At 42.7% G+C, this 18,175-nt stretch overlaps 1 protein-coding gene across 1 annotated transcript in view; it reads left to right on the top strand.

Annotated features, from left to right (window-relative positions):
* Positions 1-17,571, top strand: part of LOC119378806 (protein MTSS 2) — a gene marked incomplete at its 3' end in the record, with an annotated part of 70,015 nt that extends 52,444 nt beyond the window's left edge. Inside the window, 7 exon segments of the mRNA XM_049411825.1 lie at positions 3,255-3,362; positions 6,510-6,690; positions 11,591-11,742; positions 11,791-11,828; positions 11,908-11,996; positions 13,500-13,627; positions 17,478-17,571. Coding sequence (XP_049267782.1) covers positions 3,255-3,362; positions 6,510-6,690; positions 11,591-11,742; positions 11,791-11,828; positions 11,908-11,996; positions 13,500-13,627; positions 17,478-17,571 — 790 coding nt within the window.
* Positions 17,572-18,175: the final 604 nt, after the last annotated feature.

The following is an 18,175-nucleotide window of genomic DNA, read 5'->3' as shown; positions in this document are numbered from 1 at the left end:
CATGCTTAAAATGCTTTGGTTCACGTGTGCATGAATCCTGCATTTTTCTTCGCAAACATTCTTACTGCACTTGGTTGGTCCTTATCTTCCTTTGATTTTGCTTTCGCTATTTTTGTGATTTAAAATGTATCGTGGAATATATTTGCATGTTTGTCTGCAGATCATCCTTCTTTTTCCTAATAATTATTATTGTGAGTATTTACGTCCCAAGAACCCGATATTATTGAAGGCGCCGTATATAGTGGAAAGCTCCCGAAATTTTGACCATCTGTTGTACTTCAACGTACACCTAAATCTAAGTACGTGGGCCTCTGTCATTTCACCTCCATCGAAATGTGGCCGCTGCGGCCGGGATTCCATCCCTCAACCTTCGGGTCACCAGTCAAGCGCCATAACTAAAAGCACGCCGGGTTCTTGTTTTTATATTCCTTTCCGTGTTTCAAGTACGCCTTCTGTGCTGCACATGTATGTATGTGTGCAGTTGAATGTTTTTATCCTTCCCTGTTTCTGTGTTTCAAGGTTACATTTTGCCCTGTCCTAATAATTACGCAGTGCCTGTTTTTTTTAATCATTTACGATCACTTTGAATCGACCAGTGACAGTTGTGTTTTATTGTGTAATTGAGTCTTATTTGTGTAATTGCTTCTGTCAGCGCAGCTTTAATGCACACAAATAATGGCCGGTACACTGGATATTAACGCGCGCGCGCGCGCACGCGCACACACACACACACACACACACACACACACACACACACACACACACACACACACACACATATTCAGTATTTTATTTCTTGAGCAAGCATATTTATTTATTAATAATGTAAGCCCTGAAGGCTCATACAGGGATGCGCATACACAGTTCTCGCGAAGCGTCTATACAAAGAAGACGCATGAAACAACAAGAAGACGGGGAAGCATTGTGTACAGTAGACACGCCATGTCAGTAAAAAAAATACAAGAAACAAAGTCAAGTTGTACAATGAGTACGTCATGGAAAACCAGTTAATGAAATAAAAATTCACAGGCTCCCTTATGCGTTCGCTTAAGACGGCTCGAAAGCGAAAGCCATCTTCTTCTCAGTTTTTTGCGCCCAAAGCGCGGTTTTGCATTGCCTCCAAGATCGGAGGCACCTCACTAGTTGTGCACTGCCTCCGTGATCTGCCCACTTTTGACCAAGCTACGATGTCATGTGATAACGTCATTATATGACGTCACGTCAGAATTTGTGAAGCCGTGATGACGTCATATGGTGACGTCATCACGTGACGATAATTTTTGCATCCCTCGTCCCCGACGTCGTGGTATGCTGACGCCGTAGACGCGGGACGCCGACGGTGAAATTTCGCGTTTGATGAGGCATTGGCTTTCGCCTTAAAAAATACGTCCTCGACTACTGACCCGAAAGTCACGGTTCGATCCCGGCCGCGGCGGTCGCATTTAGGTGGAGGCGAAATGCTAGAGGCCCGTGTCTGTGCGATGTCAGTGCAGGTTAATGAACACCAGTTGGTCAAATTCATGCAGCCCTCCACTACGGCGTGCCTCATAATCATATCATGGTTCTGGCAAGTAAAACCCCAGATTTTATTATTAATAAAATAGACAAATAAACGACGCCGTGCATATGCCGCACAAAGTGTAAAACAGTATTGGAAACACTCAATATTGGGCAATCGAGAAACCTGCAGATACAGAAACGAAACTGCAGATACAAAGAAGAGGAAAAACGCACTGATACTGCGCGCTGCAAAGTTTTACGCATACTACTCAACAACGTATTCCTCGTTTCGTAAGGACTCAAGGTGCAACTTGAGTGCCGTACAGTAGCGGCTACAGATTGTGAGCAAGAAATGTCAGCAATATAATGATAAAAGCTTTCGTTTCATTTTAGCAGGATATTCGCACCATACTGACCCTCGGCCCTTTTTCAATAATGTATGATGCCATTTATAATAAACGAGTATTGTTTGCAAACTTAGCAAAATGAGCCACCTTAATCGCGCTTAGGTAGCTTCGCAACACTTAATTTGTGTGTGTTCAGATACATATACTGCTGCTGCTGACACGTATACATACTTTAAACGATTATTTGTGTATTTGGAATGCAGAGCTTACGAGAAAATTAAGTAAGGCTTTAGAGTTTTTTCGTTTCCGGCGTAAGGAAGAGGATTCGTTTTCAACATAACAGTCTACGTCTACATCCAACGCATAAGACATGCACAGGCCGTCAGCTTACATGAATTACATGCTTCCTTAATAAACATTTAGGCAAGAACAGCAATAAAAGCTGCCCAAGCTTCAAAAAAGAAAAGAAAAAGAGAAAGCTCACTAGCGTGCACTTATTTCCGGACGTATCCGCTCACCGCAAGCGCTTTGTGTAGCGCGTTTCGCATGCTGCCGAGCTGCGGCGGGATTCGCAATGGCGGCCGTCGTAGCAGACGACGCGCCTGTCCTCACCCTCAGCGGAGCGCGCGGGCATCAAGGCCCCTATTCTCATCTGATTAGTTTCCCTGCATCACGAGTGGTCATTGATCTTCACTGCTTGAGACATAAACTTGGTTACATATTTCTGTCAGAATTAACAACCTCAGTTCTTGCCATGTGCATATTGTTGGTGAGGTTGTAATGGCATCCTTTTTGATCAAGAACCTATGGCTTCTTTCGTATGTATGGGAGGTTTATTTTATTGAAGGCATTAAAGCCTCTTTCACCAGCTAACAATTTAACTTGCAATGCTTTTATAAGCCTTTTGCGCCATGAATCACCAATTAATGGCTAGAGACTGAAGAGTGTTTTATGGAGTTGCAATTAATTATCGTAGCTGCATTTCAAGCTACTACTATATTTATGAAGAAGACACTTTGAGTGGACATAGAAGTGATTTAGTTTTGTCATACACTATAAAAAGCTGCATTGCAGTCACCCAGCACTGTCGGTTTTCTTTGCTTGTATCCTTTATTTGAATTCAGGCTATGCCAGACTGAAACTTCTGTGAACTACATAAGTGTCAGCCTACTCTTTAAGAAGTCTTTCTAATACTAATTTGTGGCTACCAGCTTAGACCTGAGAAAATTGTGAGGCTGGTAATATGATACTTTAGGGCAAATTAAATATTATAGTATTAGCTCAAGTTGGACACTTTTTGAATGATTCATTGTGGAAAGATTGCTTTTGAAAATCCTGGATTTCTTTTTTTTCAGTTTTGTTTTTGTTTGGTGTTCTTCATTGTTCTTTATTGTGAATTTTCTGCAGCAGCCACCTGTAGGAGGACCACTACGGCTGTCAAGTGTGTCGTCACAAGATTCTGGCTTCACTTCACAGGATACCCTGTTTTTGAGGCCTCCATCGCCCGAGGGACTGGTATAGCTGCCCAGGTGAGCTGAAGGAATTTATTTCCATTTTAAGCCTTTTATGATTAAAATTATGGGATGTACCAGCAGCTCTAATGCACATTTATGATATTAATTTAGAAACAAACATAAATATGAGAGACTTCGGATACCTGGAAGGAAAGTTGTGTACAGTACTATTACGATTATAATGTGACCTCAATATGTGTCATAGCTCCAGGCCTAAGTTCTAAAATAGGCTGTTTTAACATACAGTATTGTGCAAATGATTGCAGTGACGCATGCCCGTGTAGGACTACCCTTCCATGCAGTGCAGTGTGGTCCTCGTGAGTGTGCATTGGAGTTTTAATTGATTGTCTGTTCTGTTGTAATGAGGGGTGGTTTCATACCAAGTGTCCTAGCCATGTTGCTTGGACATCGCAAATTTTGCAGATAAAGTTTGTGGCTTTTTGCTGTACCGCATAAAAAACCTCTGCATGAAAAAATTTTCCTGTTCCGTGGTGCTTCCCAAATTTTGCTTACCTTTAACCCCTTAAGTGCTTTATTTTTTTGAAAATTTCCCAACCAAAAGTGCCTATTTTTTTTATTCCTGATTTCGAATCTGATTGTACTAAAAATAGCTAGTTGATGTTAAAAAAATATTTGTACCACATGCTTAGTCAAATCAGAACACGGAATAACGCAAGGGGGCCTGTTGCAGCTCCTGCACCAAAAGCGAGTTTCCTTTCTCAATTTTTTCCCGTTTTCTCCTCGCTTCCGAGAGCAAACGAAGCACATTTGAAGAAACTGCTGAATATATTCCATAAGGTCATCTGGCAATGACAAGTTGAAAGTCTTGCCTGGAATGACCAAGAATGGAAAGCGAGGAGGCTTCACAGGAGGATTGTCCGCATCAAGCAGGATCCACTGGCGAGCACTCGCGATGTTCGCTTCCGAGCTGTTTTCATCATCACCGGAGGAGATGCTCAATTCACCGCCTTCGCTGTCTTCACTTCCGGACACAAGATAAACATCTGTATCCGAATGATCATCACTCGAAGAAGATGACAAAAACGAAAAGCCTCTTTTCGTGTTGACGAGCCAGTTATGCATAGGTGCCCGCCACCGCAAGCCATCTTTTCATACAAAAACCGCGCTCTTTCCGCAGGAGAAAAATAAATTGCCAAGTAAATGCTGCCATCTGGTGAATTACACGCGATCTAAGCTGTAGAAGAGCGCCTCTTGCCCTGAACGCTAGAGGGGAGTACCTATTCCGCTAGGACGAGCTCTGCTCGTCCAAAGCAGTTTGGGGACAATTTGGGCAGGACGAGCTCTGCTCGTCTAAAGCAGTTAAGGGGTTAAATAAACTGTGCATAATGAAAAATGCATTTAAAATTTAACTTTGTATGTTGAACCTCTAAACTTCATTTGTGCCAATATAGAGGTTCTATTTTAGATGTCTTATTATAGGAATACTGAAATTTTTGTTACACTGGCTGCTACATATTTTCAAAAACAAAGAAATTCTTCAATATTCATGATTTTTTAGTAAACAAACTTGCACTCTTCCTGATCTATATAAGTATCTGTATGATTTTCACGAAAGTATATTTTTGTATAAAAATGTTTAGGGGCAAAATATGCTTCAAATCTTATTCAGAAAATTGAGAAAGTAGAGGAAATATCTAATTTATTGCACTTTGACTGATGCGGTTCAAGTAAAAATATTTGTATGCGGAATTTGATTGGTAAGCATTGAAGAAATTTCATCAAAATGATTTGTTCTTTTAAGGAAGAAAAAAAATTTGAAGTTGGCCCTCAGAATGCATCTGGCATTTGTTCATATTGCGATTTTTCTGCACAGCATTGTCGCTCTTACAGCTGACGCTTGCCACATGTGGCACAACTAGTTTACACAGAAAAATAATACCTAAAGTATTAATGCATGCTGTATGTATATTTCTGTGTGTAATAATAATTGCTGGAGTTTAACATCCCAAAACCACGATAGATTATGAGAGACGCCGTAGTGGAGGGCTCCAGAAATTTCGACCACCTGGGGTTCTGTGACGTGCACCTAAACTAAGTACACGGGCCTCAAGCATTTCTGCCACCATCGAAAATGCGGCCGCCACAGCCGGGATTCGATCTAGCGACCTGTGGATCAGCGGTCGAGCACCTTAAAGGCCAACTCCGGCGATTTTTTGGCCATGTCAAAGTAGTGGTGCTTTTAGTTCCTGAGACGCTCCTGTTACGGGCCCGATAGCAGAAATACTCGGCAAATTGGAGAATAATTTTAAATAAGCAAAAAAGCGCAACACCGAAACCGAAACCCAACCGAGTGTACTGTCTACGTATGACGTAGGCGTTGTTACGAACGAACCGGAAGTCGTGCAAGGCATGCCGGTGACGCCGGCGCGGAGTATGAAAACTGTGACAGCCAGGACGACCAGCGAAGCGCCGGCCAAACCAACGCTGTCTGTTGCCTTGTGCACAGCAGACGCTCGCTGTAGCGGCCGAAGCGCTGAAGTTAGCGGTGCCCTCGGCTGTATCACTTCCGCCGCCTTACCAATACTGATGTCACAGACGCAATGTTGCCAATAATTGTGGGAAGCCAGGAGGGCTTTTGCAGACAATCTTTAAAATTCATTTGCAAACAATCTGCGCATGTCTCAAGCCTGTAATTTGGCATAAATGATGGAAACGTGCAAATGAACGTACCCAGCGAATTTCATTGAGATCCATCGACCTCGAAAAATTGCCGGAGTTGGCCTTTAACCACTAGACCACCGTGGTGGGTTTTACTGTGTGTACATTTATGCAAATGGCCCTTTAGCACGATGTGCCTACAATACCAGAATCTGTACTCTGACGTCTATATTTTTCATTGGGCTTGCCAAGCGCACTCACATTTTAATGCAAATTCAGTACTTGTAACTATGTCATCAAGACAGTAAGACTTCTGAGCCCTCACCAGCTGCTGATACTATACAGTTTGCAACTTGCCGCTGCGTGTGCCAAAAATTGCGTGTGTGTGCCTCAGGTGGACTATCACCACTGCCACTAGTGATTACACTTTTGCAAATGTCACTTGCTGCTTAATGCTCTTTATACTGTGCAGCTGAAGTGTGAGTGATGAGTATGTCTTGACAGTGGCTGTTGTCATGGGGACGTGCAGGTGTCGGGAGGGGACACTGGAGCATCATCACTGCCAGGCTGTGCTTCAAGTAGTCCTTCGTCACCATTTCCTACTACGCCCTCGGTGACTTCCACCTGGCCTAATTTGCAGGACAGCCTGCAATTTGAGCGGGCCATGAATTCAGTGCTGCGGTGCCAAAGACCACACACTATCTCTTCTGGTGAGGGCTGGTCGCTTGTTTGCTTGAAAGGGCAGTGTAATAAACTTGTGATTTCATTAGGGTGTGGGACTGTTCAGCATTTCAAATATGAATTGTACATTAGATTTCAGCAATTTGTATTCACCTTTAAAACCTTCTATTCAGTGCACTTTCAACCTTTGCCATGACACAGACATTTGGAACTGAATATCAAGAGCACGTTCATAGGCACTACCGTTTGTTTTTCACTAGCAAATCTCGTCAACCTAGTAGTGTGGTGTTTTTGGACACAGTTCATTGTTTTTTGCTAGCCGACCAGAAGCAGGTGCATTGTTTGTTCGTTTTGTACAAATGGAGACTGTGTGCCTGTCTTACTAGATTTTGTACGAAAGAAGGGGAATTGTTTGAGGGGCTCTTTTTTTTTTTTTTTTTTAGACACAACAAAATGAAACCACCAGAAAATTAATAAAGACAAGGGAAGCATAGTAGATTGCGAGGTAGCAATTACTTTTTCCACTTCGCTTCACTTGTCCTCCTTGCTGCTCATTTCTTTATAGCTAGAAGGCAGGTGGACAACCCATCAGTACTGATCGTCACTCACTTTTCACCTACACACTGTTATTTCCACGTGCACTACAAAAACCAACTATAAATGATCGGTGAAATCTGTTGGTTGTGCAACACAGCCAAGCAAGACCGCAAGGAATAAGAGGCATGTCACAACAAAGTAAACATGATGGCAGATGAACCACGTCTGATATTCCTTGTATGTGGACCACTTGAGAGTTTGTACCCTTTTGGCGTCATGTCAAACACCGGTTGCCATCATGACTTGCGGCGAAAAGACAGGAAATGTCTGGAGAGAATAATGTGATAGTTCTCTGAATTATGATAAGTGGTTCAGGAATGTTAAGTGTGTTAAATCAAAGGCTATGAAGGTACTCTGCGGAGTTCGACAGGGGAGAAGATTAGGTCCTCTGTTGTTCATTTTATATTTAATGATGTGGTATGTATTAAATATAGTGCAAAGTTTATTATATATGCCGATGACACCAGCATTTTCTATTCTAGCAACAACATACATGACCTCATAGGCATCTGTAATAACACATTATAAAAATTAGCAGCATGGTCATTATCCAATGGCCTGAAAGTAACAGCCTTTGTTTTGCTTCATTAATTTTCATAACAAAGAACAAAATTACACCCCCCCCCCCTCCCAACGCAGGTATAGTTTTTAACGGTCGCAGCATTGAAATTGTTGATCATTTTAAGAGTTTAGGAGTGGTATTTTCTGCAATATGTCTTGGGATAACCACGTAAATGTAGTAATCCAAAAGTGTGCTCGCATAACAGGAATAGTTCGTCGCCTCAAACCTTCTCGCCACACAGGTGAAATTACTTATTTATAATACCTTGTCTTGCTATTTGAATTACTGTGTGCTAGTCTGGGGTACAGCAACATACCTACCAATCTAAGGCCTGCGACCCCGGAGGAGTGGCTGGCGGACTCTTCCCCAGACATCATGAAGGCACTACTCGGACATTTGAAACTTTTAGGCTTGTCTGATGGCTAAGCCTTGCCTTTCTTTATTAGTGGACCCGGACTGGGGTTCGTTTATTTTTTAATAAAGTTGTTCTCTCCTCTCTAACCTGCAAAAATACATAAAGTGCAAAAAAAGTTCATTCAAATTTACTTATAATGTGCCTTTTGGGTGCCAACTGCTGACTTGTTCAGCAATTCTCACATTATCAGAATTCATCAGCTGTATTGCTATAGACTAAGTTTACGTTTTAAATTTGAAATTAAAGAAAACGTGGAGTGTTTAAGACGGATTGCTTGTCTAGAAAAGAGAAAACAGAGTTATGCGACATGAGAAGGTGAGACATGGATGGTACCGGCCGCACGTTTAAACTCTACAATGCAACGCTTGTGCCATACCTTGCCTTGCCTTCTCAACTATTATATATCAACTAATTTTGATCTGTTTTCTTGTGCATCAAGCAAATTACGCTTGAAATTTGTAAACACGATAGAATAAGTTACTGATATGTATATATTCTTTTTTGTTGTCGTTGTCGCTTGTTCTTTTCTATCTACTTATGTTTCCAAGTGATCTAGCTTTGAAATGTTTTTTTCAATTTTTGTGTAAACACAACTTTCTCTGTGCTGCCGTGAAACCTTGTAATGAGGGCAGCAGGCTCGTCAAGCTGTCAAAAGGCAGGTTTTATTCGCCTCTCCTCTGTCTGTTTTGAAATGGACAAGAATAAAGTTGATTGATTGATTGATTGATTGATTGGATTGATTGATTGGATTGATTGATTGATTGATTGATTGATGATGATTGATTGATTGATTGAAATAAATGTTTCCGAAATGCTGTGAACATGTGACACAGTGTTGCTGTTAGTTTAGCTGGTAAAATAACATATCTTTTTAATTATTTTCTAATGAAATACTTATTGTCATAAACTACACAAGACTTTGTTCTGTTGCCATCTTGTGATGACTAAGGTGATGGCATTTCTCTAACTATTGGCTCTTCCCAACGATGTTTAGAGGGGCATTTTATGGCAGTGCACATTTGCTTGTTATTTGCTCTTGACATTTTTTTTTTTTTTTTAGCCTGAAGACTTGCATGAGTAGCTATTCAGTTGTGAGTAGCTGAATTGTGGTGTATGGCAGGGTTTTTTCACTTTTGGGGATGGCAGTGTCCAGCTGCTGCACCATCAAAACTACGTTATGCACCTGTCATGAATATTTTTGTTGTGGTAATTTTTATGCATTAAGTGGTATGGTTGTGCAATGCACAATATGAGTGTGTGATATGTGGGCATGTGTATCCTAAATCACAATCATAACAGAGCCATTTGACAATGAGAACCAAAGAAAGCATGGGTAAATGATCTTTGCTTAATTAAAATGAAAGATTAAGAAAGGAAAATGAAAGTGGAGAAGAAGACCGGCTGCAGTTGGGATAAAACCCATATCTTTGCACCGTCAACTTCACATTTGTTTAACAAAGTTGTTTCAAAGCATGAACTTGTGTAAAGCCAGCACATTCAGGCGCTTAATGCAATTTAATTTTGCCACAAACGCACGCCCCTCTGTCTTAAAACACTGCCCATTTGGAAACCAACAAAGTATGTCTCAAGCCATTAGGGCCCTACCAATTCAACATGTGTTTGCATCTGGTGCTACAACGATAATGTGCAATACTTTGCACTGTTAAGTGGGGTTGAATCTGCTAACTTCCTTTTTTTGTGCCATGTTGTGATTACAGTTGCCAATCATTCATTGGACACTGAAATTTCAGGCATGCTTGTTTATTCGGACACATTCACAGTGCTGGTGCTCCCACTCATTCCATTGGCGTAATGTACCACAATCGATTGTTCGTATGCCCTTAGCATGCCATTCAATTTTATCAGATGCCAGCTGCCTGATCAAGTGCGACGTCAAGTGGCATGACAAGCTGACTGAGCCATGTTACATTTTTCTAGACAACCAGCACTGAAAAGATGTGCTGGCTATGGCTGGATAGTTGGTGTCCAAATCCACGCAACAACTGTTGCTTCTAAATTAACGTTGCCAATATCAGAGGGTAGGGTTTTATTGCCTGCACATAATGGTTCCTGTGATTTTGATTTGACCAGTCCAACCCGGTATTCATTGACTGTCTACCAGGGCCAAACCGCAGGCCAACCTGGCCGTTGAGCTTGAAAGTCTGTGCTTGGCATTGCATTGTCATTAAATTCTTGAGCTATGCCTGATCAACTGCTACATTTGAGTCTCACTCTTCTAGTGTTTGATAGTTGGTGTGAGGCCTTATTTGCTTCCATACGATCTCGTCCAGTCATCACGTAATGCAAAATGGCTCTGCTGCCACCTGTGCCATCTAGCCGCCAATACCAATGAAAAAACTTTGCAGTTACCACACTTTCATGATGAAGAGAGCAGCTATTATTCATCAGGTGGAAAGCAACCAACCTCCATGCAAGGTTGCTTAAGAGCTCTTGGTTTTGAAGCAAACAGTCTCTGAATATTTAAAAAACCAGGGTAAGATCCTGGAGACAGCAGAAACGTCTGTGGGGCAGCAGAAAAATTCCTGTGATGGCAGCCATCTAAAGTGGAAGAGGTGCTGAGCCACTGTTGCTTGGAGGATACTCTTGTCTGGCAATCGGCTCAGAGAAAAGTCAGAGAGTCTGGCCCTGCACATGAATGTGGCCACCTTTAGATTCTAGATTCACCATGGCTGGCTGCAGAATTTCAAAAATGGTACAACCTGGCATTCAAACAAAGGTGTGGCGAAAAAAGTGCTGTTGACCAAACCCTTGCGTCGAACTACCACGCTGACAAAGCTGTGTGCACTGCTGCGCCAGTGCTCTCGAGACGTCTTTTAACTGTGATGAGACTGGCCTCTTTTGTAAGATTTTGCCTGTGAGGCAACTGGCTGATAACATGCAGGCTGACCTGGTCACACGTAAAACGGGCATATGCATGCATGTGTGTGCACAGTCGCATACAGTGGACTCTCAGTGAACGGAAATCCTTTAAACGGAATTTCTGCTTAAATGGAACAACTGCCTTTAGTATGATTGTTTTCGTACCTGAATGTTTCAGCCTGGCTCATCTCTCAGTAAACGAAACTCCTGTTAAACGGAACGTATTTTCCTGGTCCCTTCAGGTTCCGTTTATGAGAGTCTACTGTATTAAGATTTTCTGGCCAGTGGGACAATAAAAGTACATTTTTGTGGTAAATCCCTTTTTCCTTTTCTTTCTTTTTTTTTCAATTATTGTGCCTTTTTGGCAGTTCCTGTCGTGTCCAAATGAGCAGTTGGCGACTGTACGTAGCTAGTTTGTTTATCAGTGAAGGTCTCATGTCATTTCTTCTCTCCCACCCTCTCTCTCTTTTTATAGCATATGAGCGGTCAGGCCACCAGGCAAGGCCTCTGCTTACGGCGGAGACGTTTCAACCCCTTGAAGGCGACTTACTGAGTGGCTCCAATCACAGTGGCAGTGCTGACACACTGACTTCAACATCGGGGGACAGCTCAGATGGCCTGGAGCTGGCAGCACAGTCTTTGACCACAGGTGGGGCAAGGCCAAAGTCTCCCCAGACACCCACTAGAGGGCCTCGGCCACCAGTACCCATCAGGCACGTCTAGTTCACCATTCACTCTAGGAAAGTGTGCTACCCTGCATTGAGCCTGACTGGTAATGTTCTTACTATCCAGGACCACATCGAGCACCAGTACTGCACCTTCTTTGCCAGAGAAGCCAGCTGTGTTGAAACATGCAGCCTCAGCTGTGGCTACAGTATCAGGTACAACTACCAAGTCAAGGTAGGTTGATGAACTGATAAGACACCCACAGGTGTACCTTTCTCACAATTATGAATCCTCCTGTTTGTCTACTGAATAGTGCTGCAATTTTTTTATAATTATGGGCACTCCACCTACGGGTGTCATAATAATAGATATCATAATGAATTCATATTCATTCATTCTTGAATGAATTAATGTCTATTCATTATGATCCATTATCATTAGGCCATTATCCCTCTAAAGTTTCCATTTCTTGCAACCTTAGAGAGAGAGTGATAAGTTACTGGGTGTGGTCCTTGTAAAAGCTTTTTTCAATGTGATCTTTCCTGCATGTGCCAATCTAGGAAAGTAAATATCCACCAAGGGCTGTTAGGTGAATTTTACTGCAGATACATAGCATCCTGGCTTAATGAGCATTTCACTGCAAGTGCAACACATTTATGCTGAAAAATTTTCTCACTTTGCCTGACAATGCTAGAATTGTGATAGCAGGGCTCAAAAGAATAGTAAAAAGAAAAAAAAGGAGGGGAACACGGAGTTTTATTGCTTTTTGCAGTACAATTGACACAAAAATCTTCTAAATTACAGAAATAGGCTTTTGCTCAACCTTGCACATAAGCTTAATATGCAATGCAAACATTCTGTATATATTGTTACACTCTGTGGGAATCCAGTTCAGTTATTCTGCCTGCACACAAGCTTTCTGTAACCCTCAATAAGCTTGATTAAAAAGTTAGTTCAAGGATAACTGAGCATGCAGGCCAATCTGCATGGTTATGTGGCATCTGTGGCTTCATTGCTAATGCAGTTTTAACTAAGTGCGGCAGGCTGCTACAACTTGGTTTCTGTTAATGAAGGAAAGTAAAAGCTTGGCTTGTCATTTTTCTCTACAGTGTCCAGAAACCCAAGTATGAAATGTTGCCCACATCAGTAAGGCTTAGGTTTTGTATATATCCGTTTTGAAATAGGCCACTTTCAACATTCTTCTTGACCACACATTTAAACCCAACCGTCTTGCACCTTTTTTAAACCATAGGCATTGAGCCATTAACCCATTTATGCCCTAACTCAGGAAAAATGACAAACAAATATTCTTTTTTCACAGAAAGTGTACTTCTACCCTCAAAAGAAAGCACAAGTTCTTTACTTCTTTCTCTCCATGACGCGTTTTACACTAAGCACGCGTTTGCCCGGAGAAGCGGTCAGCACGTGGCAGCATGAAAAGCAAGCAATGTCAAGGCTTGCACACATTGAGAATGAGGCCTGCTTGATGTGCTGTAGGTGGTGCTAGTCATCAGCTAAAGAATAGCGATATTAGAGTGCATCAAGGAGCGTCCTATATGTAGGATACTGGGCATATGTGGGTTAACTGGGAGATACCAAGCAGTGCCATACCGGCCAAGATCTGCTTGCATATCTGCCTGGATGTTAGAACAGACATTTCAGTAAGGTTCTGTTTTTTATTCAGAGAACATTTAGCTTTTCCTCTTTTTTCCTTGCAGCGACTTCTCAGCCGATATACGCAAATGCAGACGACCTGGCACTGCCATCTTCAACACTTTCTGGCACAGAGTCTCCTCCATTGCCACCACCTCCTGTCCAGGAGTCATTGCAGGCAATTGCAGCATGGGTACGCTACGCCAACTGATTTTCTTACATGTTCACTTTTTGAACGTAACATGATGCATGTGGATGCTTTCTAGCAGCCTTGGCACCTACTGCCACCAGATATTGTGGAGGCAGGTGATACATCATCAAATTTGCCATCATCAAATTGGAGTTTATGTCACTGAATGCAGGATAAATGTTGACAGAAGTAGTTGGACTGTTAGCCTATATGTAATTATTGGTGTAATACACCAACTTATATATATATACAGGTTTATAAGCAGAGGTACAGTAAATAGGTTGCAAATAAACATGCATAAGCATACTGTATTTTCTAACATATAACCTGCACCAAAAAATGGAAAAATGTGCTTAAAAAGTGGGTGGTGCTGGTTATATGTGAGAAAATACAGTAACAGCAAAGATTTATAAATGAAGAAAATAGGAATCACAATCTGTACATATACAGTTCAAGATCACTATAAATACAAAATCATATATGAAAATAAAATCGACCCTCGTTCCACGAAGTAAGCACATATTATGTGTGAGTGTACTTTCTCTAATTTTGTTGTCATTGCTTGTATGATTAGCTAAAGTGGTTGCTTGGGCGAATTGCACTGTTGTATGTGCCAATCAGTGCATACACTGCACTGTTGTATGTGCATGAGTCAGCGCTGTTGTATGTGTCCTTCTCTGCCTGGTCTTTCGTCTTTTGCGCTGTTTCCCTCCAATTTGTATAATTATTTGTGTCACGCTGCTAATCTCAAGGACACAAGTTTGGTTCTTGGCGCGGTGGCTGCATTTAGATGGAGTTGAAATGCAAGAACATCCATGCACTTAGATTTACGTTCATGTTAAAAAACCCAGGTGGTCAAAATTAATTCGAAGTCCCCACTACGGCTTGTTTCAATTATGTCATGTTCTTTAAACTTGTGTTTAAGTGCCACAGGCTTCTAGAAGACTCAGAATTGTAGCACTGTAGATCAAAAGTGTCTGACCGAAAAGCTTTTGATTGAACTGTTATATTGTAGAAATGGTATAGCTTCATTCTATTTTCAGTGATTCCACTCCTGCGCCAACTGCGCCAAAGTGCGCCAAATTGTATTTACTGCGCCATCCTGATAATGTCGACGAAAATTGCGCCAAACTGCGCCAAAGTCTCGGGTTTGGGGCGTCTATCACCGGCAATCGCACGGCCGGCGCGTCAGAACATGTGCACCTTGATCTTGGGGCTGCCAAAGTCGCAACCATGGACCAAGAATTATTCCGCTGAATAAATAGCGCTCGCGCGTGCGTACGGAATAAGCCACGATGCCATGCACGGTGCCGACGCAGCTTCTGTTCTGCAAGTCGGCTCGACAGCAAAATGCGCTCTCCGCAGAGGCTCGTGACGTCTAGGCCTCTCGGTAGCGAGAAAGTGCGACGGCGATTCATCGGCGGACGTCGTCTGTTCTAGAAACGCTGCTGATAGCTCGTTTCAAGCGTCGCACGGCATGTAAGAAAGCAATGTTCAGTTTAACTACATGTGTGCTGCTAAAATGTCTGTCACTTCTGTTTCCGGACATCGCGGAATGAAATCTGGGATCGCTAGCAGTATTATATGGAACAAATCGAATTTTCCTTGCTTCGCGTTTATGGAAGATCACGCGAACGGTGGACACGCTTCACGCTTTTCCTCGGATATACTTTATCCATGGATCTTCATTCGGAAGAGCTTTTTCGTAATTGCTTATACCAGCACGTCCGAGTTTAATCACTCTGCGGTAAATACCCCCTAAAAGGCCCTGCCCTTTCGAGCTCACGTGCTAGGGTTCCAATTCGAATTTTTTTGCTTGCTTTTTAAAAATGTCATCTCATTAAAAGCATATATCCTGGTCGGAGCAGCCGTAAATGCGCAGCGTCAGTAGCGGGCCCGTCGCTGACGGCCCAGTGAAGCGGCTACCCATGTTACACGTCCGCCTCTCGCTTTCGGGGGTCAATAGCTGGCGGGTAAAAAAACTCATTTCGCTTAATGGCGAAGCAATGAATGCGATACCAACAAATTGTATTGTTAAACGAAGTAGGCTAGCAGCTAACTCTTTTGGATTCGATCTCGCGTAACTCAACAAAACACTGGTTTAAAGGGAATATGGCCGCTCCAGGAACCGATGCGTTTTCTTGCTCTGAGTTCTCTAAACACGAAGTAAGCGTTGAGAGCACAGCAAGTTTACGAGCCGTCCCGATGCCTCGAGATGGCGCGCGCGCAAGCGACTGCGCCCTTCGAACGATGCAGTCCCCTCCCCCCCCCCCTGCTCCTCTGGCGTCCTTTCATGCTCCTTACGAAGACGGGCGGGCGTTTCCTCTCTGTTTGATGAGCAATCGACGGCAGGCCCGCACGCGGGAAGATGTTATCTCATGCGCTGTCCGTGCGACGGAGACAGACGGCCGGCTACTTATCTCCGCTTCAGCCGCGTTCGTCGCCAGCGGTCGTGAGCTTTACCCGCGGCTAGAATGCGCGTGGTTGTTATTAATTTGGTCTTTATACAGAAAATTACGGCAATTGCAACGGCAAAATCCGCGGAGAGCGTCCATATAATTGTTATCACAACAAACATTTATAAAAAGTTGAGGAGCCATTTCACTCTGTGAAGTGGATGATAAGCGAAGCTGTTTCGCACATGGCAAGGAGGTGACATGGTGGAGGACAGTTTGGTGTGTAAGGCCAGGTTGTTAATGTTCAATACGCAATATTAATGCGAAAGCATCAGATGCTTTATCAAACACGAAAATTGACCGTCGGCGGCGTCGATTGATGCAAAAAATAATCATGTGATGGCGTCATCATCGCGTCATAGATCGTCAAAACTTGTGACGTCATCATGTCGTCATATATCGTGATGGCACGTGATGACGCCAATGACATCGTCGCTTTACACTGCTTCCGTAATCGGTGCGCCGATCATGGAGCTTGCGCAAACCAGGTGAGTGCAGATAGCTTGCAGAGAAGGAGGGGAGGATCAACCCTCGATCGAAAAGAAAAAGAACCTGGCTTTCGCCTTGGTGTTTTTCTTAGGGGAATGCATTAGGGACAGTGTGGCTCTTTGGCATTGTGGCACTGCTGTACATCACGGCATTTGTCTACAATGTCTGCTGATAACCACATAGATGTATTTAGAGTGTTATTTCATAAAGTGCAATTTTATTGATCTGGTTTCTGTTTATTTGCTAGTGTCGAAATAATCGCGGACGAGGTTAATTCAGAACACTCAACTGCATGAGCTTTTATTTTTTCATTAGCGAGTGAAGTATTTAGGAGGAGTATGGAGTATGGAGTTCTCCTGAGATGATTTTTTCCATGAGATCTGCAATGAATCGAAATATTTCTAGCCTTCACAAGAGCCCCATAGTAATATCCGGTGCTTGATGTTATTGCAATATGCTTCTGTAGTGCACTCCAGGATGTGAATTCGCTGCTCCAGAGTGCTCCCAGATGCAGAAATACTTCTCCAAGTGCTCCAAGATGAAAATTTTGCTGCTCCAAAGTGCTCCAAAACGGAATTTTGCTGCTCCAACAATTGCTCCAAATCGAAGTCTTCGGTAGCAATCACTGTATTTTGTTTTGGTTATGCATTAGGTTTAGCTGGCTTGTGTGAGTTGCATTTGAGGGTCCTAGAGGGTTTTTTCTGTTACAATTTAAAGGGATACTGAACAAAATTTTCGCCGCCAAGATTTTCAGCCACATTGAAAGATTGGGTGCTGAAATCAATAAAACAGCCTTCATTTCAGACAGAACTAGAGGAAAATGACGAATTTATGGCGTTTATCACAAACTTGCGCATTAGGAAAAACAGCAACTCTTTTTTTTTTATACCTTGTTTTTCACTTTTCAGGAACCGATAATGCGATGCCGTGAGAAGGATCAGCATTACAGGCACATGAAGCCTACAAGACATATTCACCAAGTAGCCTCAATACGATATGAAGGTAAGAATAACCTATAGGTGGCTTTTCCTAGCTGATGTGCCAGAATAGCTTTAATATATATAAACTCCTTTTTCTATTATTTTTTTCTGATAACGTTCCCCAAATGGCAGCCATTTACCATGTTTTCTTTTAAGGCCTACCATGTAACTCCTGCACTCCCACTTTGGAGTGTGAAAATTTTATAAAAGAAAAGCTCACTAAACGTATTGTGCATGTTCTATCGCGCTCAGTATGAGCTACATCGTGAGCGCGTGGCCGAGCGCTCTGCAAGGTGTACAGTGACGCCGCTCATAGCTATTTTCGAGTTATTGGGAGAGAGTTTGACTGCTCGTGCGAGCGTGCATCGCCCCCACTTGCTTGCTTTCACCCTCGAAGTTATCATTTGCCAGCCACTGGCTGTCTACCATAGCGATCAAGGCCTTGACATTTAAGATGGCCAGGGAACCGTTGCGTGGTGGTGGTGTGAGAAGCGAAGACACCACATCTTGCTCACACAACCTATGGCGTGGATGACCAGTGTCAGTGCAAGAAGAACAAGGCAAAGAAGATGAGAACTGGTCAACGCAAACTGCAATGACATTTGGTATTAGTGTCATTTGCTGTG

Source organism: Rhipicephalus sanguineus, unplaced genomic scaffold (genome assembly GCF_013339695.2).
Source record: "Rhipicephalus sanguineus isolate Rsan-2018 unplaced genomic scaffold, BIME_Rsan_1.4 Seq989, whole genome shotgun sequence".
Taxonomy (NCBI): domain Eukaryota; kingdom Metazoa; phylum Arthropoda; class Arachnida; order Ixodida; family Ixodidae; genus Rhipicephalus; species Rhipicephalus sanguineus.
Note: the sequence above shows the minus strand (reverse complement) of the source record. Positions and strands in the feature narration are given on the sequence as shown.